The sequence below is a fragment of the Lissotriton helveticus genome, chromosome 6 (genome assembly GCF_964261635.1).
Source record: "Lissotriton helveticus chromosome 6, aLisHel1.1, whole genome shotgun sequence".
Taxonomy (NCBI): Eukaryota; Metazoa; Chordata; class Amphibia; order Caudata; family Salamandridae; genus Lissotriton; species Lissotriton helveticus.
In genome coordinates this window covers 1,281,832,770-1,281,860,730 of record NC_136067.1, presented here as the reverse complement: position 1 = coordinate 1,281,860,730, position 27,961 = coordinate 1,281,832,770, and the positions used below count along the sequence as shown (strand labels likewise).

Genomic DNA, 27,961 nt, shown 5'->3' with positions numbered 1-27,961 from the left:
CCATATCACTTATCCCTGAACACCAGAACATACATTCACTCACCAGTGGGGCCCATATCACTGTGAGTTTCGTACACACAATCTCTATCTCACTCTAGGGATTAGTGAATCTCAATGGAGAGCTGCTGTATCATAGCGAAATGTCTAAACTCTAGTTAAATGTTTATACTATTTACACCTGCAGTTTTTTCGAGTTTACCATGGTTTTATCATCAGAGAATATACATTTAGACATATCGCCATAAGGGTCAATGGGTCTGCTAGTAAAAAAATTAGGCGTGGGAAAACTCAAGACCAGCTTTAATTTTCCATTTATCTAATTTTTATTAAAGCAATTTTAACATGTCTAAAGGTTTCTTTTCTTTATTTCTTTATTTAATCATCAAATGACATTTAAACGAAAGTTTGATTCAAAGCAGTTAATTTCATTTATTTTAGAACATTTCAGAAATAACGTTAACATTTTAAGTTCAGAACGCAAGTATTGGCAAAAGACAGATAGTTCCCAAAGTCCATTCTCTTATCTCCTGAACTAAAATCCCTCACTAAAGTGCCATTCCTGCAAAAAAAAAGTCATAAGTCAAGAAAAAGAATCTTACATCACAGGAACATCAGCAATCCGACAGCATCTCTGGTAGAAAATCAGAAGAAGTTTTTTTACTCGGTCAAATCAGCACTTTTTATACCTTTTTCCACTAGCTCTATCTATCTAAAAGAGTAACTTTTAAAGAAAAGTCGAGTCCTCATTGGTCAGTTCGGGGGTGGATGAGCATAACCTCATCTCCACATAATACATTTTCTTCCTGTCAGGGGTTTTTTAATGCCCCCATTGTCTTTCATAGTCCGGCCTAGTCGAGTTTCCTTAATTCGCAACTTCAAGTAAAATTCTCAGGTTCAGAACCATTGCTCTCATCATTTGGCAGCCATCTAGACTTCCAGGCCACAGCGACCTTGAACTGCCTTCCGTATAGGCCCAAGCAGCTCACATTCATTCTCATCTCTTCGGCTGCGCATGCGTTCTGCCTTTGACTGTCACAGTAAACCAGTGACTCCATTTTGTCACAGGCATCTCGAGTCAGAATGGGAACTATCATAGAAACAAACACAAATAAACGTTAATTTTAGAAAAATGGCCTTTCTGTTTACCTCCCCCTTACTAAGGTATTCCCTATTAGTAATTACCTAGCAAATAAGCGACACTTATGCGTAATATACTTACTTAGGTCCAATTTTCTGGCCACAAATACATAGACAAAAGCACATTTATGCTTCATTCCGTTACATCAATGCAGCATATTAGTACAGGACATGACAAAATTACATAATTAGTTAGTTATAATTGCAACATAAGCAGAGATTAGTTCCCACGTGTGTGTGTATGTCCAAGTTTTTATTCTAGGTTGATTAGTCTCATGCACCACTCCATTAGTTCAGATTACATGTTATCGAAGTGTGACTTCACAAGGGGTATACAAAATTGTGTTTCTCCACCTTGCTCCATCAATTTACTGGCAACTCTAGAGGTTGAAAGAAGTGCAAGCCCGAGAATGGATGGACAGAAAATTTCCTGCCTGCTGTATGCAGACGATTTGGTGATTTTAGATCAGACCACAATTGGCCTTCAAAGGAAATTAAATGTTTTTAAAGAATACTGTAATGAGAATTTTTTAACTGTAAATATGGAAAAAACTAAAATTTGATGTTTCGGAAAAAAAGAGGCTAGTTTTAACTGGTTGTTAGGAGATTTGAAATTGGAAATTGTGAATGAATACCTTTATCTGGGGGTTTGGTTTGACAGGACGTTAAAGTGGCATTCTCACCTAGAAGCTCAGAAAGCTAAGGCCTTCACATCGATCTGTGGACTGAAGAAATGTAATCGAGACTATGGAGATATGTCACACAGACCGCTGTTAAAGGCCTTTAGCGCCATGATTCCCCCACAAATACTATATGGAGCAGAGGTCCTTTACCTTAGTGGCAAACAAGTTTGGGATTCAGAGGAAGGAAAGTGTCTGAAAACACTGTTGACTTTACCACTGTCATTGATGATCCAAGCAACAAGAACCAAGATAGGTACAACCGCTTGGAGCATATAGGCACAAATGATTTTAATTCGATTTTGGAAACGTCTGGATATAGAGACAGGCCAGAAGTTGTCACAATGGTGTAGGAAAGAGATCCTATCAAGTAGCCTAAAATGGCCTAAAGAGATAAGGAAGAAAATATCACGGGCCTGTGAAAACATAAAGGTGAAAATCTCCCATGACTCCCTGCAGGTAGAGTTCTCTAAGTGAGCTCACGAAACACGGACAAGACGTCTCAAGAAGAGCAGATATGGTATATATGGAGAAGAAAAAATCAGTGCAATTAATGAGGGATTCATGGCAAAAAGAAAATGGGTTCCCTTATCTGGATATCTTACCAAATTACTGGTATAGACAGGATATTTTAAGACTGAGAATAGGTATAAACCCCTGGCTAGTAAATGAAGAATTTAAAAGAAAAATGTTACACTGTGATGGTTACTGTAAGTGTACTTTGGGCACTAAAGGGGATATATTGCACATTTTGTTAGACTGTGTAACACTATTAGAGCAGCATAAACGTTATCTCCGCCTGATATTTTTAAAATATGATATAAGGCAACGGATTAAGGCAGGTGAACTACTTAAAGAAATGCCAAATCTTGACATAGCGATTGCAGTGGGGAACTATATGAAAGAAATTAAGTTTCCTTAGAGAGAATTAGCTGATACGTTTAGTGATTTTAAACTATCTTAACTTTTGAACTAGGTTACCAACATTTTTAAAAAAGAGGATTTGTATTTTAAAGAACATTTTATACTGTATATAATTTTATAATGTGCCAAGTCTCCCTGAGCAGGAACTTCGAAGTATGCACCACTTATTGAAAACTTACCAAGTCTTTAACACTGAGAATGTACAAACTGTGATTTTTTAATCTGTTCAAAATGGTTTTATATCTGTTTAAAGACTAAGGTCTAAATAAACATTGCTTTGACAGTGACAGTGACTCAAATCCTTGGAATGTGACCTTGGAAATATTATATCGCAGGATTGGAGATTCTAGTAGAGTAATGAGTTGGGCATCTTGGCATCCTTGTAGGCAGTGTGAGAGTTGGTGGTACTGCCAGTGGAATGTGCTATCCAAACTAATTTCTTTGCATATAGAATAGAGTTTTCAATACATCTTACTCAAAGAATTGGCATATTTGAGTAATATTCTGAGATTCCCATCACCGCCAGTTGTAATTCTTTTTTTCCCAATACTGGGTTGTGCTAGGCAGGTGCAGAAAGATGTAAAACTGGATAAATACCTAGTTTTTATTTACAGTTTTCAAGTTAATTAGTGTTGTTCTAGCTATTGAATATATTATTGTCTAGGTTAGAAATGTAAGCATGTACTGAGAACAGGGGCAAGCCAGATATGGTAAAAAGTATACTATTTGTTATAAATTATGTACTAAATAATGTATACCTGTGTGGCAATCAAGGACTGCCTGAACTAATGTGTTAATTAAACATATAAGATGTAATTATCGGGCATGTGCTGCCATATAAATGATTTGATGTTTCTGTCTATTCGTGCCTTAAAAGATTTATGTATTACTATAAAAAACATGTCAAACATATAGTTGTACGCAGTTGTTTTGATCATCTTCACTATCAATATCTTACTTCATAAAAACAGGTAGAGGTACGTCTAATGTTCTGTGGGTTAACAAATAAGGGGATGAAATCGGTCTCCTTCACTTTTTCAAGGTGCATATTAATCGGGATCCTAAGATATCTATGGCCACTGAGGACCCATTTCATACTGTGTACCAGTTCCGGACTGGGAACCGAAACCAGCCCTGGCAAACTGCTCGGCCGGCCCCACTGGGGTGAGGGGGGGTTGCAGCCGAGCAGTTTGTGAGGTCCAGTTTCGGCCGATTTTGTTACAGAGGTCGATAATGCCGACCCAGGGTAACAAAAACGGCCCCCAACCTAGCAGCCCACCAGAGAAACGCCCGGTGGCCTCTACGGCCAGTCCGGCCCTGCTGTGTACACAAAGACTGGCTATTGTAAAAGCATATTATAGCTGTTGGTCCTTACCCTATTTATTTCATACTGACACACGATTAAGAATGAATCCACCATTGTCCTCGATGGGCCCAGTGAAGGCCCAGTGAAGCTTCAGGTTTGACAAGTGAGTAGATTGCCATCCAGTATTAAAAGGACTTCACTTGTCCGAATTGTTTATTGGCCTTCAGTTTTATTCACATGCTGACTTGGGTTCTAAGGGAGGAAAATGGGGAGAAAGGATAGTCGCCATCCTTCTGATGTCCTTGTCTTTTAGAACACAGTTTTCACAGAAATTCCTCACTGGTGGCTTGTTCAGTTGTGTCTTTATGAATCCACTTCTCCTTGAATCCTGACTCCAAGCTGCCCTCACCAGCCCTCACAATAGTTCTAAATAGATAGCCCCACATCGTGTGATCAAAGACTTTTTCTAAGACGAGGGAAACTGGCAAGCCATCAGCAGGGTAGTTCCGCGTTTGCCATAATAGATGTGCCAGGTTTCTCAAGTGATTTCTAGAGGAACACCCAGGTACAAATACACTTGTGATTCATGAGCAAGGGATGTTAGTCTTGTAGCTAGGATCTTCACTAATATTTTGGTTACCCACATTTATAAAGACTCTGTGCTGATAACTGCTGCATTCCAGGAGATCTTTGCTTTGGTGTTAGGCAGATGACGCCCTTGTTTGAGATATGACCTAGTGAGTTCAGCCTCTCAAACAGCTTGTATAGCATAGCCTCTAACTATTTGTTTTTCTTATTGAATTTGACCAGTAATCCTTCTTCCCCTTGGGAGTTTCAGGTAGGGATGTCTGCTTTGGCTGCTTAGTTTCTATTTGGTTTCTCTGCTTCAGAGAACAGTAATTAGCTGACAAGTAGGTGATAATGAGGCGCCCCGGGGATATATGGGGCAGGAGTTTGGGGTTATGTTAATTTATGGTCTCTTCAATCCCAAGAAAACACATTTTTGTGTAAGCTCTTAGCTGTCACCCAAACTACTACAAACCATATTGTACATGCGAAACTGGGAATGTCCTTTCTGGAGGATTTGGTGAAAATAGCTTCCCAGCTTTTGTGGATTCAATTTTGCTCTTCTCATGAGGTGGGCTTTTCTCGCCTGCTCCTGGAGCATTGTATGAGGTTAGACAACATGTCTCAAATTCCCTGGTTTACTTATGTTAAGTAGACCTTTCAAGATATTGGCAGGCCTGAATATTTTAAGTAACTTCCCAGTACTGATCTTATCATCAAAGGTTTAGTAAAGTCATTATTTTACCAGTCCTGTGGGGAAGCCAGAAGAGCCAGATTGTGTACCATGAATTCTGTCATTCAATATTTACCAATCTCGACCACTGGTTTGGTCGAGCCCTACTTATCATGGATTACATTCTCCGAATTTCGATTTTACCTTACACGCTTGAGACTATGCACTTTGCACTTTTTAGTCGCCTTCCCATTAACAGGTTGCTGGTCCTCCTCCCTGCCCGATTGCCTATGTGATTCGAATTCATTACAATCAACTGTCCATTTTATGTTTTTTTGTAAATTGTATGACACTCTGAGGGTTCATTTTATATGTCCAATTTTGTGAGGACAAGGTTTTGTATTATACAAAGATGGCTTTCAATTTTTACAGCGTCTAGAATCGGAATCTATTTGTCACTCAGTGATCAGTTATATTAGTTGGGCCATAAAAATCAGGAATATGCAGGCCTCAACCTAATAAGGTCCTAAAGTATTTAGGTGTACCATTATTGTATTTCAGGTGGTTCAACAATACTGTATCGCCCTGGGCATGTAGTGCCGGAGTTGTGGTTCGTTGTGTATGCTCTTGTGTAATGTATCTTTTTGTAGAATGATTGTTGTGAGGTGATACCTTTTATCTTGGTCTAATGCCAATGTTTTTATATTTATTTAAACTTGTAAATCTGGTTTTGTTATGTGCTTTTATGGCCAAACTGGCCAAATAAACTGACTGACTCTGCGCTGCTGGTCAGGAGAATATAGGAATGGTTTCACGAGGATAAACAGAACTGTCTATCAGGTAATGCAAGCACTGCTGATGTATAGACTGTAAGGATGGTCTGAACTGCACTGTGTATTTAGACTGCGGAGGTGAAACTGAGTCTGTTGGAGGCTGGTAAATGCAAAGGGGGCGTATTTACTGTTCAGTACCAATTGCCTCAACAAGTGGCACTAGTGCGGCAGGGAGAGTGTGAGTCCGTAACCAAAGTGCGCGGCAAAGAGGCGCGAGGCCAGAAGTTAAACTGGGAAGCAAAAAGGCCACAGCGTGTGGCAGGTGCGCGGCAGGGAGTGCGTAAAGCCTCAAACAAAGAACACCTCGAGTGGCAGGCAAGCAGCAGAGAGCGTGTGAGTCTATAGACAGACTATGCAGTAGACAATCAGGGCCCGATGCCAGATTGGGAGGGAGGGGTGAGGGGGGGTGAGCAGACACCAGACCAAATTGAGAGTGTGCAAAAGGCCGCTTTTATTGAAACAGGTGCATATTTACAACAATACAAACCTGGCAAACCGCCTCACAAAACTAGTCCTCACTAAATAAGATGTTACCTTACAACCCCAAATGTCAGGCCCGCCCTTAACACGTCACAAACCCCGCCCCCACCCAGCACAACATAATTACAATTCAAACAATACCATAACCTGATAATCATTTAAATATCATCCCAACCCACCGCATAACATCACATTCCAAAAAATACCCACCAACAATTTACATTACCCAAAACTTTGTAACCACCCCACGAAACAACTATTTAAACTTTTCCAGCCATAGCCCAACTTTAGCAAAAACCCCAACAACCTTCATGTCCCTGCTGACCAATAACGCCCAATTTCCGCACGGCACCTGTTCCAAGCGACAAAGAACAAAATGTTTGTTACCCCATATCCACCTGTTCCGACAAAAAAGACCAAAATTACGGAAGCATAAACTAAATAAATAAATAAATAAATTTAAATAAATAAATAAAAGACCCGGGGAAAAGGAAACAGAGCTAACCGAGAAGAGGGAGGGAGGGGGGGAACATTTTTGGGGTAATCTAAAGAGCTCCCGGCCACCAGGTCATTCAACCTAAAATGGTGGCCGGGAGGAGGAGTCAAAAGAATATATAACTGGGCTCCCTCAGTAGTAACCGAGGGAGCCCAAAACAAGCCCAAATGCAGCCCAAGGCTGGCCTCTGATGACACCCCCCCCCACTAGCCCCTCCCAATCAGCCCGGGGGTGGGGACCTCCCTACGGTCGGCTGCCCCCCCCCAAGCCCCCCTTGGGAGGGAGGGGTGAGGGGGGGTGAGCAGACACCAGACCAAATTGAGAGTGTGCAAAAGGCCGCTTTTATTGAAACAGGTGCATATTTACAACAATACAAACAAACCTGGCAAACCGCCTCACAAAACTAGTCCTCACTAAATAAGATGTTACCTTACAACCCCAAACGTCAGGCCCGCCCTTAACACGTCACAAACCCCGCCCCCACCCAGCACAACATAATTACAATTCAAACAATACCATAACCTGATAATCATTTAAATATCATCCCAACCCACCGCATAACATCACATTCCAAAAAATACCCACCAACAATTTACATTACCCAAAACTTTGTAACCACCCCACGAAACAACTATTTAAACTTTTCCAGCCATAGCCCAACTTTAGCAAAAACCCCAACAACCTTCATGTCCCTGCTGACCAATAACGCCCAATTTCCGCCACCCAGAAAAGAGGGGGAAGGAATTACCCTCCTCTCTTTCTGCCCCCCAAAACTAACCAACCCAGGAACCAGAACACCTCAACCCAAAAAATGTTGAATCTTCAAGCACCTGGAGAGTACCTCTCGCAATTCCAGTAAGTATAAATCCATCCCTATACGAGACAAATGAACACCATCGCTGCGAAAAAACTCCATATTGTCATAACGGATGTCCTTATGGGACACCCGCCCAAAACCCAGATCTCTACAAAAACGGGAAACCTCCAAATTCAACTTCCTTCGCGCCTTATCAACCGCCCTAGGCTTGATCGCGCCCCTCCAGGTTCTTCTAGGGACCAACTCTGTCCATAAGACATGGCAGCCTGCCCATTGTTGACGAATAAGGGAAAGATCTTTCTTCATGGCTCTCAATAAAACCACCCCTTTAACCCCACAAAGGTCATTCTCACCAAGGTGCAAGAGCAGTACATCAGGACAAATACCTCCCACCAACCAAGAATTCAAGGCCGGAATAAGCTCCCTCCAGATCATACCTCCCTTCCCCTTCCATACAACATTAAACAAATGAGAATTAAAACCAAGCATGGGACCAAAATAGCTTCTTATAGCTTGATCTTCCGCACGCCTAATGAAGGAATGTCCCACTATCCAGATCGTCATGACAGAAGAACGTGGGCCGGCCACTGAACCTGAAAAAGAAAAGCAGCATCAAACTCAAGAAAAATTATCATCCGCAGGCGCCAAACCAGGATCAGTACGCACATAGCGCCTAAAACAGTTGGAAGACCAACGCCCTAAAGACATAATGTCCTGCTGCGACCAACCCCTGTTATGAGCTTCTGTTGCTGCCCCAATCCTGAAAGAATGTGTACCATACTGTGTCTCATCCAGGCCCATGAAGCGCAGCGCTTTACGCAGAACCATGCGCAGCTGATACTCAGTCACCCTGGAACCATCCATATGTCGAAAAACAGGGCCCTCAAAGACGGCCCCCGAACAGTCCCGCAAACGCCTGGCCCACCTCAAAGGACACGTCTCAGGAGGGGAAGAAGCTTCCAGCCAAATGCCCTTCCCCTTGCTGTGTTGATCAGTTTTTGCCCGAGCCAAACAGACGTGCAACCCTGTTTCCAAAAATCGAACATTCCCCCATCCCACCCCAAAAGCAACTTTCGACCCCAGTAACTCCGAAACCCTGAAAGCACCGAAAAACATCCAAACCATAAGAGTAGAAAACAGGCAAACCTCAAACTCATTCAAACAAACTGAAGGCAAAACCTGCAAAACTCGGGCCAATGTCTGCCAAGACAAAGGTTGGCGAACCATGTGTTCCCTACCCCTCTCTCTAGACCAACCTTCAAGCATACGCTTCCCCACCTCCCCTGCTGAAGGAGAATAGCCCCACAGTAATTTGCCCATGAACGCAATACCAGCCAATTTTCCAGCAATCGTCACACGTGTCAAACCCCTGTCCATCAAGTGAAGAATGAACTGTACCACATCTTCAGATCGTCTCCAGCCCGGAGCGCGCCAGCCGGCCCCAGATTCCAAAAACTCTTTCCAGGCCAATTCATACGCTGCCCTAGTGGAAACTGCGAGCGAACCTACCACCAGCTGCAAAACCCTGTCTCGCCTACAGTCCACAGATGTTCTGGCATGCGGGTCGGCGTCCTGTCCGCCTCCGAGGCTAGCCCATGGAATCTCTCCCACTGTGAACGAGACAAAGCATCCGCAATGTCATTGTCCACCCCAGGAATGTGTAAGGCCTTAAAACTGATGTCATACGTCAAGCACCCCAACACAAAGACTCGCAAGAGCTTCAAGATGTGAGCATCCCTGGCCGACTGCCGATTGATAATGTCCACCACAGCCTTATTATCAATTCGAAACAGCACTTTTTTGTGAGCAAGCTCCTGCCCCCACAAAGTCAACGCTACCACCACAGGGAAAAGCTCAAGGAAGGCAATACTCCTGCCACCGTTCTTCCACGCAGCAGGCCACTGTTCAGCGCACCATCTGCCCTGCCAGTAAAGACCGAAACCATCACTGCCTGCAGCATCTGAAAAAATTTGGACGTCCCAAATCCAATTCTCTTCTCTGTACAGAGGAATGCCATTGAAAGAGTGTAAAAAGGCTACCCACATCCGCAGATCCTCCTTAACACCTGCTGACAAGCGAACGTGATGGTGAGGTAAAAACTGACCAGACAGAGCTCTACCCAAACGCCTGCAAAAAGTTCTACCTGCCCTGACCACCCTACAAGCAAAGTTAAGATGGCCCAGCAGCACCTGAACTTCCTTCACTGTCACCTTTGCCTTGTTCAACATAACGTGTAAGAGGTCCAACATTTTTTCTTTTTTATCCACTGGTAAGCGTGCCTCCATAACATTAGAATCAATCTCGATCCCCAAAAAAGACATGGTCGCGCAGGGGCCCATTGTCCTTTCCGGTGCCAATGGCACACCTAAAAATTCCATCAGAGTTTGGAATGTTCGCAAAGCATTCTGGCATGCTGAGGAATTGGGAGCGCCTACAAAAAAGAAATCATCCAGGTAGTGAGTCACAAGCTGATGTCCTGATGTGTCGGTGAAAAACCATTGGAGAAATGTGCTAAAGGTCTCAAATAACGCACAGGATATGGAACAACCCATTGGAAGAGCCTTATCCACATACCACTTCCCTTGAAATTGAATCCCCAAAAGATCCCAATCCCCAGGATGTACTGGCAATAAACGGAAAGCAGATTTGATGTCACATTTTGCCATCGCCGCACCAGTGCCGGCAGATACAACCAGGGCCATGGCCACATCCACTGAAGAATAAGACACTGAAGCAGCCTCACCATCAATGAAATCGTTAACTGATGAGCCCTCCGGCCATGACAAATGTTGAATCAAACGAAATTGCCCAGGCTCTTTTTTAGGCACCACACCAATAGGGGAGACAATAAGATTTTCCAAGGGCCAATCATCAAAAGGACCCGCCATCCTTCCCTCACGCACTTCCTTATCCAATTTGTCTTGCACCACCTCTGGATGTTCATTGGCCGACAATAGATTCTTTGACCACCGCCGCAACCGCGGCCCTGTGTAACCAAGACGAAAACCTTCCCGAAAACCCTCCAACAATAACTTAGCAGCCTCGACATTCCCGTAGCCCCTCAGGGCCACAGCCAAGTGAAAAGGATTAACTGGCGTATGAGCCTTTGGGCCCAGTTCCAGAAGTGTGTTTCCCCCCCCTGTTAGGTTGAGGCTGCTGTGCAGGAGCAGGGGCATTGGCTGTCTGTTGTGACCACTGTCTGCCCCCTGTAACCCGAGGCCCCCAACACCTGGACAGTGGGTGCGTTCTACCACATTGGGAGCATTCGTGTCTAAATTTGCAATACTCTCTCGGGCAATATCCTCTGTTAAAATCCCAACAGGTCCCATTGGCAGATTGGACTGACGCAGCTGCACCCACCCCTCCCCGAGTGGGCTTACCCTGAAAGGGCCGTGAAGGTAATGGATACCCACTAGCTGTGAAAATTGTCTTACCACCTGCCGATGCTCCCATAGTGTGTTGCCACAAGTCATTATCCAACTCCCCCCATTTCGCTTCAGGATCCCAAGCCATCCGAGCCCGGAATTCCTCATCGTACTGTGACCAGGCATAACCACTGCCAGTAATCTGCGCTTTTCTGATCACGTCCATATACTTAAAAAGTGCCACACAGCGCTCAGGGAATTTCTCACAATACACGCTAGCATATATAAGAAATGCCGCTGTCCAGTTGTCTATGGTCAAAGGAACCTTTGGGCGCTTGGCCAACTCATACTCTTCCTCCTTAGACCCCTCCTTAGACCTAACTTCCCTATGTAAAAGCTTTAATAATTCAACGTACTCCCCTTTCCAAATCCTTTCCTTAGTGGATAGCATTAAATGAGCGCCCAACGGTTTTGTGACGCCCATGTAAGGCAATTTCTTTACTTTAAGCTCCTTACTGTGTGGGGGGTCCTTACCTACCTCCATGGGCTCCGTAACAGTCCCAGAATCCACCTTAGAACCCACCCCCCCGTCACTCGTACCCACTCCTTGATCCTTAACATAACGACCCTTGTGGAGCTTAAGATCCACACCCTCTGAAGGAGGATCCCCCCCCGTTCCAACAGAAACCATCAATGGCTTGTCCCGCGGCCCAGCAAGCTCACCTGAATTCAATAACGGCAGTTGGGCCGGCCTCTCTCTCCATGCCATCTGTTCAACATCAACGCCTGATCGAGGAACCCTCACCGCGGGGCCGCTCTCCCGAGTTGGTCTGGAAACTGTAGCTCTCGGACGCACCACCACCGGTGCCTGTAAAACATCATCAGAAGCGTGAAAAAGCCCCCCCCTTGCACCCTCAGCACGTATCTCGCCCTCCTCAGGGCTCTCCTCAGCATAATCTAAAACCAAAGATTCCTCCAACTCAGGAGGGGCCAACACCTTTGACGGACTTCTGAAACCAACCCGGGCCTTACCAGCCCGTACTGACATTTGAGGCGGGGGAGCCGACTGGACTCGTCTGTACTCCCCCAAACGTTGACCAGAATTGTACAACTTAACCAACGATGAATCCCTTTGTTGATGAGAAGAAACATGTGGGGCCAGCGAGGACGCGCCGGTCCTGCTTCTGCCAACCCCGCCGATATCCAGAGAACCTGACAATGGGGCCAGCGAGGACGCGCCGGGTCCGCTTCTGCCGACCCCGCCGATACCTGTAGAAAGAGAAGTTGGGGCCAGCGAGGACGCGCCTGACCTGCTTCTGCCGACCGCGCCGAGATCCTGAAAGGAAGACGTTGGGGCCAACGAGGTCGCGCCTGACCTGCTTTCGTAGACCGCGCCGGGGTCCCTCGCCGGTACGGGGTATGCCGCGCCAGGCTCCACCCTCCCTTCTCCTCGGTGTAACTGGGCCGCACTCCACCCTACCAAGTCTGCCTCTCCACGACGCTCTCTGACCTGCAAAGAAAAAGGCTGAACTGATGTGCCGGGACCCCTACTACCAGAACGGCCAAAACTATCAACACCACTAGCCATACAAAAACTAGAATCCTTAAACTGCACTTGACCAGCCTCCTGAGAAACAGACCCCTTAGATCGACCCGACAACCCCCGCCGAGGAGGGGAAGGCTCCACGTCCTCACCACCACTACTCCAGTTCAACAGCTCCTGAACCATCTGAGAAGCAGGTCCCGATGCTAGACCACTCTGCCCTTGCTGCTGAGAATCTGAGCGGGGCTGTCCCATCCTCCCAAGCGATCTGCCCCCCACAGGCAAACCCGGAAAACTCAACGTGCCCCCAAAACCACTCAACATATCAGTCCCCTGGATAGGTGTAGCCCTGCCCGCATCACGAACCCCTTCTGCCCATGAAGGAAAAACATCCAAACCCTCCCAAGATCTAGCACCCACCTGCCTATCGCCACTCTCCTGCAAAGGTAAATTAACAGAACCACCCATAGAAGGCTCAATGAACCCCCCGCCTGACCCAGAAACGTCCTGCGGAGCACACAACAAAACACGGCCAGCCCCCTGCCCCAGTAAACCTGCCCCCGCCCTCTTCTCAACCTGCGCCCACTCCCCCTCCCCCACAGAACCACTGAGCACCGACAGTACCTCCCCCCGGGTTGAGACAGGGGGGGAAAACAACAGGGGGCTATAAGGCACAAAAGCAGGCCCAGACAACATTTGCCCAGACTGCACTGCACCACAGGCAACATCAGCAGCAGGTACAAAACCCCCACCAGCACGGGCCGGCGTCGAAAAACGTTCACCACCAGCCCCTTCACTCACAACTGGAAGTGCCACCTGTCCAGCAGACTTACAAGCCCCTAAATCCGTTAAATCAATAAACGGGCTATCCAGCCTGGAAGCCGGCAACACAACTTCACCGCCAGCGCGAGGCACGAAAACGTCAACGCGCGCATGCGCACCAACCGCCAGCCCGACACTCAACTGCTCCGTGTCAGGAAACACGGAGGCAGAAGCCGAGCGCTTCCTGCCTCCGCGCTTACCGGCCCGCTTGCCTCTGGCAGCTGGGACCGAAAGCGACCTCACTGGCAGCCCCACAGACACCAGGGGAGCCGGCACCACACCCTCCTCCAATCCCGCCTCGCGCGGCGCATCCGGTTCCCCCCCGCATGCGTCACGGTACCAGGGGCCGCTCTTCTAGAGCGCGGGCGGCCCCTCTCACTTACCGCCTCCCTTCGTGACTTCTTCGGCGAACCACACGCCGCGACCACTGCCGCAACACGCGCCGAGGCCTGCCGCCGAGGACGCGCCTCTCCAGGCACGTCACCTAACACAAGGTCCAGGCGTCCAGCCTCACTAAGAAGGCGGATCGCCTCAAGAACTCGGTAATCCTCACCAGACATGACAAGGAAACACCACAAAATTCAAAATTTGTAGATAACTAAAGAAATTTTTTGGGTAATCTAAAGAGCTCCCGGCCACCAGGTCATTCAACCTAAAATGGTGGCCGGGAGGAGGAGTCAAAAGAATATATAACTGGGCTCCCTCAGTAGTAACCGAGGGAGCCCAAAACAAGCCCAAATGCAGCCCAAGGCTGGCCTCTGATGACACCCCCCCCCACTAGCCCCTCCCAATCAGCCCGGGGGTGGGGACCTCCCTACGGTCGGCTGCCCCCCCCCAAGCCCCCCTTGCGAGACTGTGTGTGGCCGAATAGCACAGGAAGGGGTGAGAGATTATCTGCTACAGCGCAGTGGAGCGCTGAAGTGAATCGCTGCTAATATTAAAAGATGAAGAGAGAAGGTTTTATCTCATGAGCACAGGCAAGGAGCGCTACGGCCTGTCTGCTTGGTACTGTAAGGCTGAGTAGAGGTGTACACAGAGACTGGGCAGGAACCGTAGAGATTTACCTCATATAAGGTTGGTGCATCCGAAGGACATGCCAGCAAAGAGCTTGTGTTTTTGAGCTATGCTGCCATCTATTGGTGGATGAAGGTAAAATATTGTCTCATTCACATACGAAATGTAGTAAAGATATGATGCAAGGCGTAAAAGGAGGGTGTCTTTTATTTGTTTCACAACACAAATCTAATAAGGAAAGCATGTTGAAAATGAATGTGAACAATTCAATACCCGTTCCACCACCTTTTTTAGCAACAGCAGGGGATCAACCTATAGAATGGGATGATTGGATTGATTGCTTTGAAAATGATTTGGTGTCTCTGGATGGCACCAGATTTACAGCACTAAGGAAAAAGCAATATTGTTGAAAGCATTAGGGAAAGAAGGACACCGCATATTCAAGTACCTTCCAGTGACAGGGGGGATGTAGAATATGTGTATAAGGACGCTGTGGCGAAGTTGAGAACAAGGTTTGCTAAGCAAGAAAATCTGGTGATGCGTTGACACAAGTTCTATACCCAGCCGCAAAGGTAATTAGAAACTGTGGATGAGTTTGTGTCCAGACTGCGTGAATTATTGTCTAAATGTCCCTTTGGTCACTTGACAGAGATAAGGGACCAGTTGAGTGTCCAAAGCAATAGTAATAAGTCACAGGAAAGGCTGAGAGCTCAAGCAGTCCCACCTTGTAGGAAGCCATAACTATTGCCAAAGTAGGCAAAGAGTCTGAAAAATGCATGATCCCTCGTAAAGACTCTGTCACAAGAGAATAATCCAGACATGGCTGTGATGCAGTCTGAGGATGATCTGGTCAATATGGTGAAAAATCAAAATGCATCAGTGTCTTTCAGCAAAGATAAAGGCACAAAGGGTACAATGTTTGGTAATACCTTTGGAAGGAATACCCCTAAAGTTTGTCACAGATTTGGCTGTACCTTTAATCTAGCAGATTCTAAGAATGATTTTACACAAGGAAAAGACTTTCACAAGTGTGGCAAGAAAGACTATTTTTCATGCAGGTGCAAAGCTTGTAGTAAAAAAGTAACTCTGGTGGATGAGAAGGGTGTTAATAATCGGGAAGGGGGAGGGGTGTTGCAAATCAACAGGAAAAGAAGAGAAATCACCCGAAAGCAGTTTTTGAAGTAAATGGGAAATTAGTAACATTGATGAAAGATACAGGCTCCTTATACACTATAATAACAAGGAAGACCCACAAGGCAATATCGAATGGGCAGGAATTTACTTCTTTGGGTGTGGTATTGAGAAAATATATATTGCTTCAGGTGCCTCAACCAATTTAAGATGGGCACATCAATAGGACCTGCATATTAAATTAGATCACAGAGCAGAGAATCAGGTCTTGATGGTTGACAAGAGTAACTTGAACAGCATTTTGAGACCAAATAAACGTGAGTTTAAGAACAGATTGGGGCAGGCAAAAGGTTACATGCATCAGATTGAAGTAAGAGAGAATGCTGTTCCTGTTAAACATGTTGCGAAAAGGATTTCCATGGCAGTAAGGGTGCAGATGAGGGAAATAATCCATCAACTCTTTGATAATAAAGTCTTAGAGACGGTGGAGGCAATGGAATGGCTAGCTCCGGTTGTCATCACTAAAAGGCTAATGGGTCATTTGTTTTGCTGTTTAGACTTGGGCAGAATGCAATAATGGATAACTTTTCACTGCCCAACATAAACAAAATGATATTAATGCTGTCAAGGGAGAAGTATTTCTCAAAACTGGTTTTGCGAAGCGCATATCATCAGGTGAAGCTTAGTCCACAATCTAAACATTTCACAACATTTATAGCATCGGAAGGGACATTTCAAACTAATAGAATCCCTTTTGGTTTATGATCAGCCTGCAGTTTTCTTGGAACTCAAAAAATGACCGGTCTCACTAAAGGTGTGTTTTTCCACAATGGCATTTTGGTCTGTGGGGAAGTTGAAGAGAAGTATATGAAAACATTGGGAGAAGTGCTATCACGATTGGGTAGGACTGGGTGAACTTTGCGGAGAGAAAAATGTGTGTCTGGAATGCAAGAGGTGGAGTATTTGGGTTACCTCATCACCAGGGAAAGCATAATACTAAAACACAATTTGGTCAGTGTAATTGTTAACGCAGAAATGCCTAATGATAGAGACAAATGAAGGTCCTTTTTAGGCTTAATGGAGTATTACTACAAATGTGTGCAGAATTGTGCACATAAAACAGAAGCATTAAGGAAGTTGTTACGGAAAGGAAGGACGTTTGTGTGAAGTGAGTTACAGCAGGTAACCTTCACCATGGATAAGGAAAACTTAGCAAAAGCAGGAGTTTTAGTAGCGTTTCAATCAGGCTTGAAGACGGTACTTACGGTGGATGCCAGTGCATTAGGCATTAGTGCAGATCTGGCACAAATACATGGAGAAGAAGAAGAAACAGTAGCTTTTGCTCCACATACTTCTACGGATACCGAAATTAACTAATTGGTCATAGAACTAGAGGCACTGACGGCTGCTTGGGCAACTAGGTATTTTTGTGTGTTTATATGGGGTTGTGCTTTCACTTTACGCAAAGATCATAAATCCCTTCTTCAGATATTAGGACCTGATGTCACAAAGAACTGTTCAGATAGATTGACATGCCAGACAGTTAGACTACAAGATTGCAATTGTAGGGTAGAGTTTCTACCGGGATGGAAGGATAAGGTAGCATACTCTCACTCAAGGCAACCTAATAAAATTGCTGAACACATTGATCTGCAGCTAGAAGATGTCGTAACTAACTGGGACGACTTTACGAAAGGTCTAGGTATTGCTATATCAAAGAAGGACTGGATCACAGAGATGCAGCAAGATAAAATTCTCAAGAGTGTGGTGACATTTATTACAGGTGCAGTGAGAGGGGAGCGTCTATACTGAAGGTTTAAGACCATTCTCTAAGGTTATTGATGAATTGTCTGTACAAGAGGAATGACTGGCTATAAGGGGTGAAAGATTTGTGCCCCTCTAACACTTAGAAATCGATTAATTGGACATGCTTGTGAGGGACGTTTAGGCCAAACTTTGACCACCAAGAAGGTAAAGTAGAAGTTGTGGTGACCAATAGTGGATAAGCAAGTTAAGGAATGGGTGTAAAAGTGTAAAAGTGGCAAAGAATCAGAAAAGAGGGTTACATGTTGGTGTTGGAAAACTGGAGGAGATCAAATTGCAGCAGAAGATGAATATACATAGGAGAAAATTTGTTTAGATTTTATTGGTCCGTTTCATTGTTGGCATGATCATGAAAGATATGCTGTTGTGTTGGTGAATGCAAAGTCAAGGTGGGTGAAGGTTATCTTTATGAAGTCCATTACCAGAGAGTCAACTATTAATGTTTTAACTGAGGTGGTCCGTAGGGAAGGGATTCTGGCGGAATTACTCCCAGATAATGCAACACAATTAACCTCTCAGGAGATGAATCAGTTTATGAAGGGGTAAGACATGCATGTACTTCTCAGTAAAACCCCCCAAGGTAATGGTTTGTGTGAAAGAATTAACACAATGGTGTAAGGGACGATGCAATTAGCCTGTACTGCTGGGGTTAAGGTACAAAAGGTCATCAAAGAAATGTTATGGGCCTATCACACCACTGTACATTCTGGAACAGGAAAGAGTCTATTCGATAAGATGCGTGGCAGACATCCAGACACCAAGTTAGTACCTTCTTGGATGCAGGAAGGTGTTAGTGGTTTTAGGAGGAAACAAACTTGCCCGAAGAAGAATGCAGATTTATTCAGGTGGGAGACTGGGCAAAAGGTAAACTGTGAGGGGTTGTCAAGGATTTGTCTGAGTTCAGAGCCCCATTTAAAATGAAGTATATTGGTGGAAATTGGGTCATATTGGACAGTGGACAAACATGGAAACTGAGAAGGGTGACTTTATATCAGAAACATGGTGAGGTGAAGCATAAGGCTATGTTTGGTGGAAGTATGAGTTCACCATGGTTACTTATGAATGACAAGGAATGTACCAGGTCAGAAGCAAATACTGAAGCCCAAGAGGCAGAGAGAGATTAACCTGAAATATTTGGTAAGACCAGAAAGAGAAATTAGAATAGGGAAAACTGCTGTTTATTTAGGAGACTATGTCTGTGGTTAGAATACAGTGCAACTTCAATGCTAGTTATTTGAATAATTGCACAGAAATGAGTAGAGTTGCATTCATACATAAGTATTTATTGTTTTCATTCTTAATTGTTTGTTTTCTATCTTAGCCTTAAGCGTGGAGGGTTTGTCCTTCTTATCTTTACGTCCTTATGTGTGGTATATGGTGATGGGGGGTAGTTGGGTTGTATTTGAGTCGTATCTTGTGTCTGATATTGTTTTATGTGTAGGAAGGGTTGTTTGGGCGGAGATCATGTTTTAAATCTTGTTTTAGTATCTGATACAATATGTTAGACTTATATGGTTCACTGTTTTATTGAACAAAAGAAGGGTTTTTTATATCTCAGTGTAGCACCTGGGCGCTCTGCCAAAAGTGGACGCAAAGAAGTATTAGAAAAAGTAATGATGTGGTGCAACTGGGTGAGCGGAAAAGACCCTCTAACCACTCAAGAGTGTGTCAGAGAAAAACCGACACACAGGACATGTATAAAACAGAATACCCTATGCACACAGCGGAAAGTTTCCTTCAGTCGTATCTGTGTAGATACATATATACAAAAGAACAAATCAAACAGAAAACAAACAGGGATTTCTTGCTGGGTATCACTACAGTTCAGTTCTTTAATTTTTTTTCTCAAAACCAGCCAGCCGACACATGTTTCATCGCGTTAGGAGAAGTAGTTCCGCGACTCCTCAGGGCTGTAATCCAAATATGACTAGAAAAGGGGTCGCTCCACCGGTGATTTTTCCGACCCGGCAGGGCCCGTGACCTAGTGCGTGATATCCTGGAGATAGCAAGCTATCACCCCCCCCCCCCCCCCCCCCCAAAAAAAAAGTGATATGTAAGGGAAAGTATTAAGGGACAAGAGAAAGGATTTTGTTTATTAATTAAAAAAGGGATTAAAATAAAATAAGACTAAGGGTAAAAGGTAATGCTAGAAGACGGGGTGTAGATAAGCTGGGGGTTCTCGTTCCAAGCAAAAATTTATTAATTAAAACATCTTTGATTTACCTTGGAAGTCCCTAGCAAATCGCGTGAGTTTTATTTCAAATATAGTGATGAGAATAGGTGTCTGATATTAATCACTAAAAGAATAATCACTCTGGAATAACCAGTGATTAATGATCCTGAAACTAACCCATGGAACCATCCAATTAAAAAAAAAATATGTTTTATTGAAATCCAAAGCAGCAAGGTACATACAAATATCCATCTCTGATTATTACAACCAATAACAGAGGACACAGTCTTTCATAAATATAACATTTCATCAAAATAACTCAAAAGATGACAAATTTCATATGACCATAACCCCTTATCCTGCCATATAATCTCTCAAAGCCCCCCAAACCTGTAGAGCCTACTTTCTTTTTCTAGGTCCTTTAACAGAATATAAGCTATATTCCTTATTGCAAATATTAAGCAACTTGGCCTGCCACATTTCAAAAGAAGGAACCTCTTGTCGTAGCCAGAAGGACGCTATTGAAATCCGTGCCACCGCCATGGCCATACAATTTAAATAACGACATTTGTACATTGGTTTCCCCTGGCTCAATGCTTCCCCAATTCCTAATAACATCATATATTTAGAGACTTTAACTTGGACCCCTGTACTCTGATAAAACTCTTTCTATGGATCCTACCAAGGAGTTTAGAGCAGCACATACATAAAAAACATGAAGAATATCTGCATTATCTGCTCCACACCAAAAACATTTTCCATCATTACGGCCCCCCACTTCATCATCTTGGCAGGAGTGTGGTACAGATTAAATAGCATTTTACAATGTTGACTTTTTAAATTAGCTGCCATTAGAATTCTTCCAGACAAATCAATCGATTTCTCCAATGAGATTGCAGGATTTCCCAGCCATGTTCCCCATTTAGTATTGTACTTCTCTAAGTCATCTATTCTACCCTCTAACAATATTTTGTATATTAAGCCAATATTTCCCTGTCGTCAAATAGTTTCTATAATTTTAAGCCGTAGTACAAATTGGATGTTTTCCTAGAAAATCCCTTAATTACAAAAACTTAAATTGGGTTGTAGATAAATGATATTTATCCACCAGCTCTGAGAACGAAAATAAAGTCCCATCCGCCTGATACATATCGCCAAGTCGGATAAGACCAGTCACCCTCCAGATGGCAGCCACATGAGCCCAGAAGAGCGATGGTAGCAATCCAGTGGCATCCATAGGTGTATAAACCGAGAGTACGGGAATCTTAAAACTTCTCCGAACTGTGTTCCAAATTTCGAACACCGCATTTAACACTTTAAAGCGGGTTCTTTTAAAATAGCTGCCATCCAACCTCTTAAACAGAAAGTGCCTAACTTCGGGGCCCAGAATCATCCGGTAGATTGAGGGGGCTTCAGCTGCATTGCTGACCTCTTCCCCGGTCAACAAAATACGAACATTAACCAAAATACAAGCATAATAATGAAAAGCAAAATCAGGTAATTATGTTTGTACTGCAATTCTCAATAGGCTTGTGCTGCACTAAGAAGCTAATTTATTCTAGAGGGCTACTATTATGTAAAAAGGGAGTAACTAATTACTGTAGGTGCTTTTCAGTTTACGGCTCTGCTTTGGCACGCTTTACCATGTTTTACACCCACTTCTTTGGATATAACCAGAAGCGGTGCTGTCCAGCAGATGCTTTGATGTCTAAATGGAATTGTCAGAATGGGTACATGGTGATAATGGAGCGGTTAAGGAGTTGCTTGATATGGTATGTTATGGTATCCCATTGTTTAAGGATTCTCAACTAGTTGTCTATCAGTTGGATCGATTCCAGTGGTAAATGGGAGGCTCAAATATTGGATTTTGCTCTATTTTTATGCATGACGTTTGGTATTTTTATCTTCTGTCGTTGTATGCTACAGGTGAGATGTCTCAGTCATCACAGAAACACAGAGACTTTGTCTCTGAGCCCATGGGCGAAAAGTCTGTTACAGCGCTGGCTGGTATTGGAGAAGTGCTTGGAACAAGATTGCAGGCTTTGGGCTTTGATAAGGTAAGGTTTGAACTAGCTCCTTCACTGGGCATTAAGACTTAAGCGACGTGTGGTTTGACAGGAAGTACCAGTTGAAGAAATAACATGCAGCTTTTACTTAATCGAGAGCTTATCATCCGGGCCACTGGAATTATATGGAAGGGGTGCCAAATTATGCGGCAGGGTTGAGTAAATTATACTGTAAGAAAAGCCAAATTATGCAATGTAATGTTATAGCAATCATTATTTTGAAATTTGTACACTTGTTAACACTTTCTGGCCATTGGATGCACCTCATTCATGCCAGTTTAACCCCCAAAATATAGCAATAAGCAACAGAAAGGTGACTAGTCACGCTTTGCAAAAGCCCTTCCACTACACAGCAATAGGCATCACTGCTTTTTAGGTAACTTTTGAACCGTTTGAGCCAGAAACACATTTTTTTGTTAAAATCTGCAAATATGTGACACACATATAACTATGCGGAAAAATGCGGCAGCCGCACAATGGCATAATTTCAGTGGCCCTGCTCATATTACAAACCAATTTAACAAGTGGAACAAACATTTTAAAAGTCTTACTTTCATATTTGCGCTCTCGGAATTCCACTCACTGGAGAACATTGCTCCCATTCACCGACTTGTACACCTTATTTGGACTCGCTGGCTTTTGCTTGAGTGCTGGCTTGTATTCACTCATAGATACTTCCAAGATTTTGCCCCCGCCTACTGGCTTGTGTCTCCAGTTATTGGCTGGCTATCACTCAGTGGCTCGCGCTTCCTGTTGCACATTAACTTGTTCATGGATATGCTCGGTGGCTCATCCCTGATGAAGCTGAGGGATCTTGGTAATTATTTAAAACAATAAATATTTGTAATACTGCCATCATTTTTTTTTCAAAGTAGCTCTTTATTAAAGTTTTAAACAAAATGAACACAGTCCGGATATTCAAGGGCACCAAGAGCAAACAAGCCATGACTCACGTCCCAGATGCAGAAATGTACCCAGTGAGGTAGCCAACATGGACACGTGTTTAAAGAGAACTTCTTCTCCAGATCCTGGGAAGAATATTTTGTTATGCCTAAGTATACATGCACTGTCCGCACACACACAAACATACACATACCCTTTAAATGCACAATACATATGTATCTCAACACCAAGTCCAGGAAGTTTGAATTGCTGCTGTTTTGGGACTGGGCTCAAATGCAGCGATCCTGACAGCCCGCTAAGTTCTCCAAAGTCTAATACCATCAACAAGTGCCAGGGGACAGAATCGAGCCGCACCAGATGTGCCGTGGAAATAATTTATTTCAAGGTGCTGAATCGGGGGGGTGCAACGCCTTTCGACCCAGATGAAATTTGATCATCGTCTACCAATACAGGCTGTTTACATAGTTACATTGTTTAGATACTGCCATGAACATAAACAAAGGACTTAGTTTGTTGTCCTTAAAAAACAATGTGGTGGCTTGGAGCGTCAAGACGGCGGTCGCACTCTAGGGGCCAGATGTAGGTAATTCGTATTTACCGATTCATAAATACTGAATTTTACCGATTCAGTATTTATGAATCGGTAAATATGAAGGATGGAGATTTAGGTAAAATCGGTAATTGAATTACCGATTCTATAAAAATCGGTATTTACAGATTCGGTAAATACCGATTTGGTATTGCCCATTGATTCCTATGGGCCTTTGAAGCCCATATGAATCAATGGGCAATACTGAATCGGTATTTACCGATTCGGTAAATACTGATTCCAGCAAGGGTGCAGGGGGTGTCACTTTGACACCCTCTAGCACCCCAAATACAGGCATGTGTGCCATGTGGCACACAGACATGCCCTAAGGGCATGTCTGTCTGTCACATGGCATAGGTGTGTATGCACACATGTGCAAGCACACCTGGATTCGGTATTTTACCACCCAATTGGATTGGGTGGTAAAATGCCGAATCTGAAAGGCCTTTGGCACTCAGAAGAGTCCCACCTACATCTGGAAGTTACCGAATCGGTAAAAATACCGATTCGGTATTTTACCGATTCTGTAAATTTACCGAATCGGTAAAATTGGCCCCTACATGCCAATTCCTAAATACCGGTCGGTAACGGCCGAAATCGGCCGTTACCGACCGGTATTTGGGCTCCTACATCTGGCCCTTGGAGTGCTCCGGACCCCTCCGTCATCCGCTCCAAGCCAGATTGCCATCAGCAGACATCTCTTACCGTGAACCACTACCAGCAAGTGTGCTACACCAGTGCCATCCGTTACTGCTGCTGCAACACGCATCTGGGGGATCCGTCGGATTCTGTGCCGGGCCTTGGTGATATCCAGCACCCAACATGGCCGCGTTCACATAACCGGGACCCACGCCTGGCATGGGAATCGGCTTTGGCGCTCACTCTCCTGGCAGACCGTGACCCTCCTGAACTCGGCTTTGCTGCTGGCTGGGGCGCCCGGGGCGGAGGTGAACTCCAGACCGCGGACCTGTGACCGTCTGGCGCCCTGGTGACCTAAGGGAGAGAGACGGGCCTCGGCCCTTCCCCCCCCCTCTGACCAGACCCCTTGGAACCAGTGCGGGCTGCCGCCTTGTTGACCATTGCAAGTGAAGTTTTGGGAGATCGGCTGCAGCACCGCGAGGAGGGGCTCCCCTGGTGGGCCTCCCCCTCCTGTGGCTGCGTTCCAGAGGCCTAACCTGGGGGTCCAGCGCTGCGCTCTTGCACTTGACTGCGGCTAGACCCCGGGCCTGCCAGTGCGGAGGGGCTTTTGGCAGCCGTGCTTCCTGTGGCCTGGTGAGTCAGACGGAGGGCGGTGTGTAGTGGGGAGAGAGCCTGCTCCTACCTGGAGACTCCCGTCTGGGCACCGAACTCTGAGGTCCTGCAACCATTGACACCAGGAGGAAGTCTCTGGGGGTGTCTCTGCTGTCACGCTCGGGCAACAATTTTCAACTTTGCTTACTTCAGGGCTATTGACTAAAGATCACTTCTCATAGATTTCGCTTTATTAAAAGTGATCATGGGTTTTTGTGATACAATTTCATTTAGAACCAGGTCTCTTTGAATTAGGTGCCAGTGCCTACACAGACTATCTCTCACTCTAGACTGGTAGGCACTGTAACCAGTTATCATCCTTATCTGGTTCCCTGTGTTCAACGTTTTTGCCTTGACCTTCTCAGCATCAAGTTCCAACAGCGTGTGTCTCTCTATTGAGCTGACTTTTGTCCTGGCTTGGTCTAAGATGACAGGGTTGTAACCTCTCTGAATGAATCTCTCAGTTAGAGAGTTCTGCGATTCCGTTAGCGCCTGGGCCTGACTACAGTTAAGTTTCATCCTCAGATGCTCAGCATAAGGAATACTCATTTTGAGCCACTGAGGATGAAAACTCCCAGCATGGAGGATCGTATTTCCTGCTGTTGGCTTCTTGAATGTTCTGGTGTGAATCACCCCCTGCTCAACATATACCTCCAGGTATAAAAACGACACTGCTGTCTTACTGATGTTATCTGTAAATTTCAGGTTAAGATTGTTGGCATTGACGTCTTGTGTAAAGCTCTTCGCTGACTCCCAAGACCCGTCCCAGATCCCAAATAAATCATCGATAAACCAAATCCAGGTTATGATGTTAGTGTCCCATTCTTTGGCATGTTTGACCTTGAGCACCTGCTCCTCCCACCAGCCCATATGCAAATTAGCATAGCCGGGGCAAAGCAGGTGCTGCTTGTATGTCTCACCCCCAAACATGAAGTAGTTGTTCATTAGACACACCCTGCACATTTCTATAAGCATTCCTGAATGTTGGTAAAAGCTAATGGGGCGAGTGTGCAAATAATGCCGAATTACACGAAGACCATCATCATGTGCTATACGCGTGTACAAGCTAGTCTCATCCAATGTTATCAGATGGTAAGTTTCCTTCCAGCTTAGATTAGAAATTTTGTTCAGGAAATCCCTGGTGTCCTGAATGGAAGCCGTGAGTGCCTGGACAAATGTCTGCAAGAAAGAATCAAGGTATCTGGTAGTGGGTTCAAACAGGCTCCCAATTGCGAATATTATGGGCCTGCCTGAAGGGGTTTCCCTGTCTTTGTGTATTTTCGGGATTAGATAAAGGACGGGGGTAACCGGGTGCTCTACCTTCATGAATAGATGCTCAGATTGTAGCAACCACATCCCTCTCCAACGGGCGAGATCCTTCAAGAATTTGAGTTTCACCTCCACTCGATTACTTTGGGGTACTTTAGAATAACAGTGGTGGTCCCTTAGTTGCATTTTAGCCTTTGCATTATATGCATCAAGTGACCAAAGAACCACATTCCCACCTTAGTCCGATTGTCGGACTACTATGTCATTCCTGGACTTTATCTTTTTTACAATCATTTGGTATTTTGGCCATACTCCTTTGGGAATGTTTTGCTAGAGGTGAGGGGTAAATCTTTAAGATCTTTAATTACCAAGTCTGAGAACATGTCAATTGCATCTCTCGGGTGTTGGGAGTGAAGATTGATTTAGGTTTAAATCCGGACACTTCACTGTCAAAAATATTTAAACCCATTAGGTCCACAGTTTCCCTCACGTTAACATATCTTGACAATCCCTCTCTCTCCCATTCAAGTTGTTGAAAATCACACAATACCTCTATGTCCCCAACTTCTAGATTTCATTCCTCTTGTGTACCCGGGTCAATCCTCTCCGAAACTTGTCTCCTATTGCAGAAAAATTTCCTCAATTTTAGCTTCCTGATGTATTTGAAGAAATCAATACATGTCTGGGTATGTGTTCTTTAGCAAAAAGATAAACCTAATGATAAAATCCGGTTCTCCTCACCTGTTAGCTCAAGGTCCGTGAGGTTTATGGTGGCATTACAATCATTCATCATCGGTGTTGGTATGTCTCCTTTGTCTTTGTACTTGATCTCAGTTCCATGCACATGCCACCAGTTTTTTCGCCTCCTTTGAACTTTTTCCTTTCTTCTTTGAGGATTCGGCCTTGAATTTTGAGTCCGGTCCATGTATAAAAAACCAAACTTCTCAATGACTGAAGGGGGTTCACACTGTTTTGGAACCCTGCTGTTTTGTTCCAAACCCAATTACGCATCCAAGCTCACCACAGAACTTGCCTCCGAGCTTAGGTCCGTAAGTGGCTCCTGATTCCTGGTTGTGTCAGAGCTGGTAGCCTTGGACATTCTCTGCCTCCGAATATTATCGGATCTACGGGCAAAAGTATAAATCTGCCCCCGGTGGTAATCCATCCGGTCTCTTTCGAATTTAGTGGCTTTCCGTTAAGTTATTATATGCTCATGCTTTTTCAAGCGAATGTACGTTTCCGATTCAAATTTCTTTAACACATCTTCCTTTGCCAATTTCTAATGATCAATGTCAGTCTTAAAACTCATCCAGTATTTTGTCACGGTCTTTGCTTTCATATTTCACAAGAATTTTCATCATGTTTTGTGATGATATGCATTTTTCATGTCCCACTCCTGAATATATATACATATACACACATTCACAGACACACAAATGGAGTAATTCAGTTCAAATCCTTTATTCGGTTTGCAATCAAGATAAACCATAAAAGTGCATCAGTATATAACATCATTAAAAATTTAGCAGCATACTATACAATATAAAGTTCCAAACTTTAGTGAAAGAAAGTTTCAATTCTATTAAGGATGCGTAGAAGAGGATTATGTTCAACTCTTCAATTTGTTTCACTCAGCAGCCTTAAACAACATATTTCTATTGAAAGACTAGATATCCCATGAGTCTTTGTAACAATAACAGAACAACCATAGCCAGTCCTATATAATCAACATCAAGAAACAGCACTTTCACTTTCTTCGAGCGAAACATCTTGCATCCCGCTTTTCTGTCAATAATCTTGCTTCTGACCCTGTAGAAAAGAAAGATAGCCATCATAAATTCCAAAATATGACCTAACATTAAATCATACACAAAGTCAGCAATACTGGTAGCAATCAAAACTCCTAATGGTGAATAGATCCCTCTATTCGCAAACCATAGGAACAGTTAGAATCAACATTACTTAACAAGGTGGAAACAACTTTAATATTATCTCTGAACCACATTATACTTCTCCAACACTGAACACTCCCATGGATAATGGGAGGGTAATAGATAAT

At 44.3% G+C, this 27,961-nt stretch overlaps 1 protein-coding gene across 7 annotated transcripts in view; it reads left to right on the top strand.

Moving 5' to 3' along the window:
• The window catches only part of LOC144761709 (barrier-to-autointegration factor-like protein), a 329,435-nt gene that overhangs the window by 237,246 nt on the left and 64,228 nt on the right, over positions 1 to 27,961 (top strand). For all 7 annotated transcript variants that reach the window (XM_078646967.1, XM_078646966.1, XM_078646972.1 and 4 more), the window contains one exon: positions 21,712 to 21,842. In XM_078646967.1, the coding sequence (XP_078503093.1) occupies positions 21,717 to 21,842 (126 nt within the window). In that variant the 5' untranslated portion in view covers positions 21,712 to 21,716. The remainder of the gene's footprint in view (positions 1 to 21,711; positions 21,843 to 27,961) is intronic.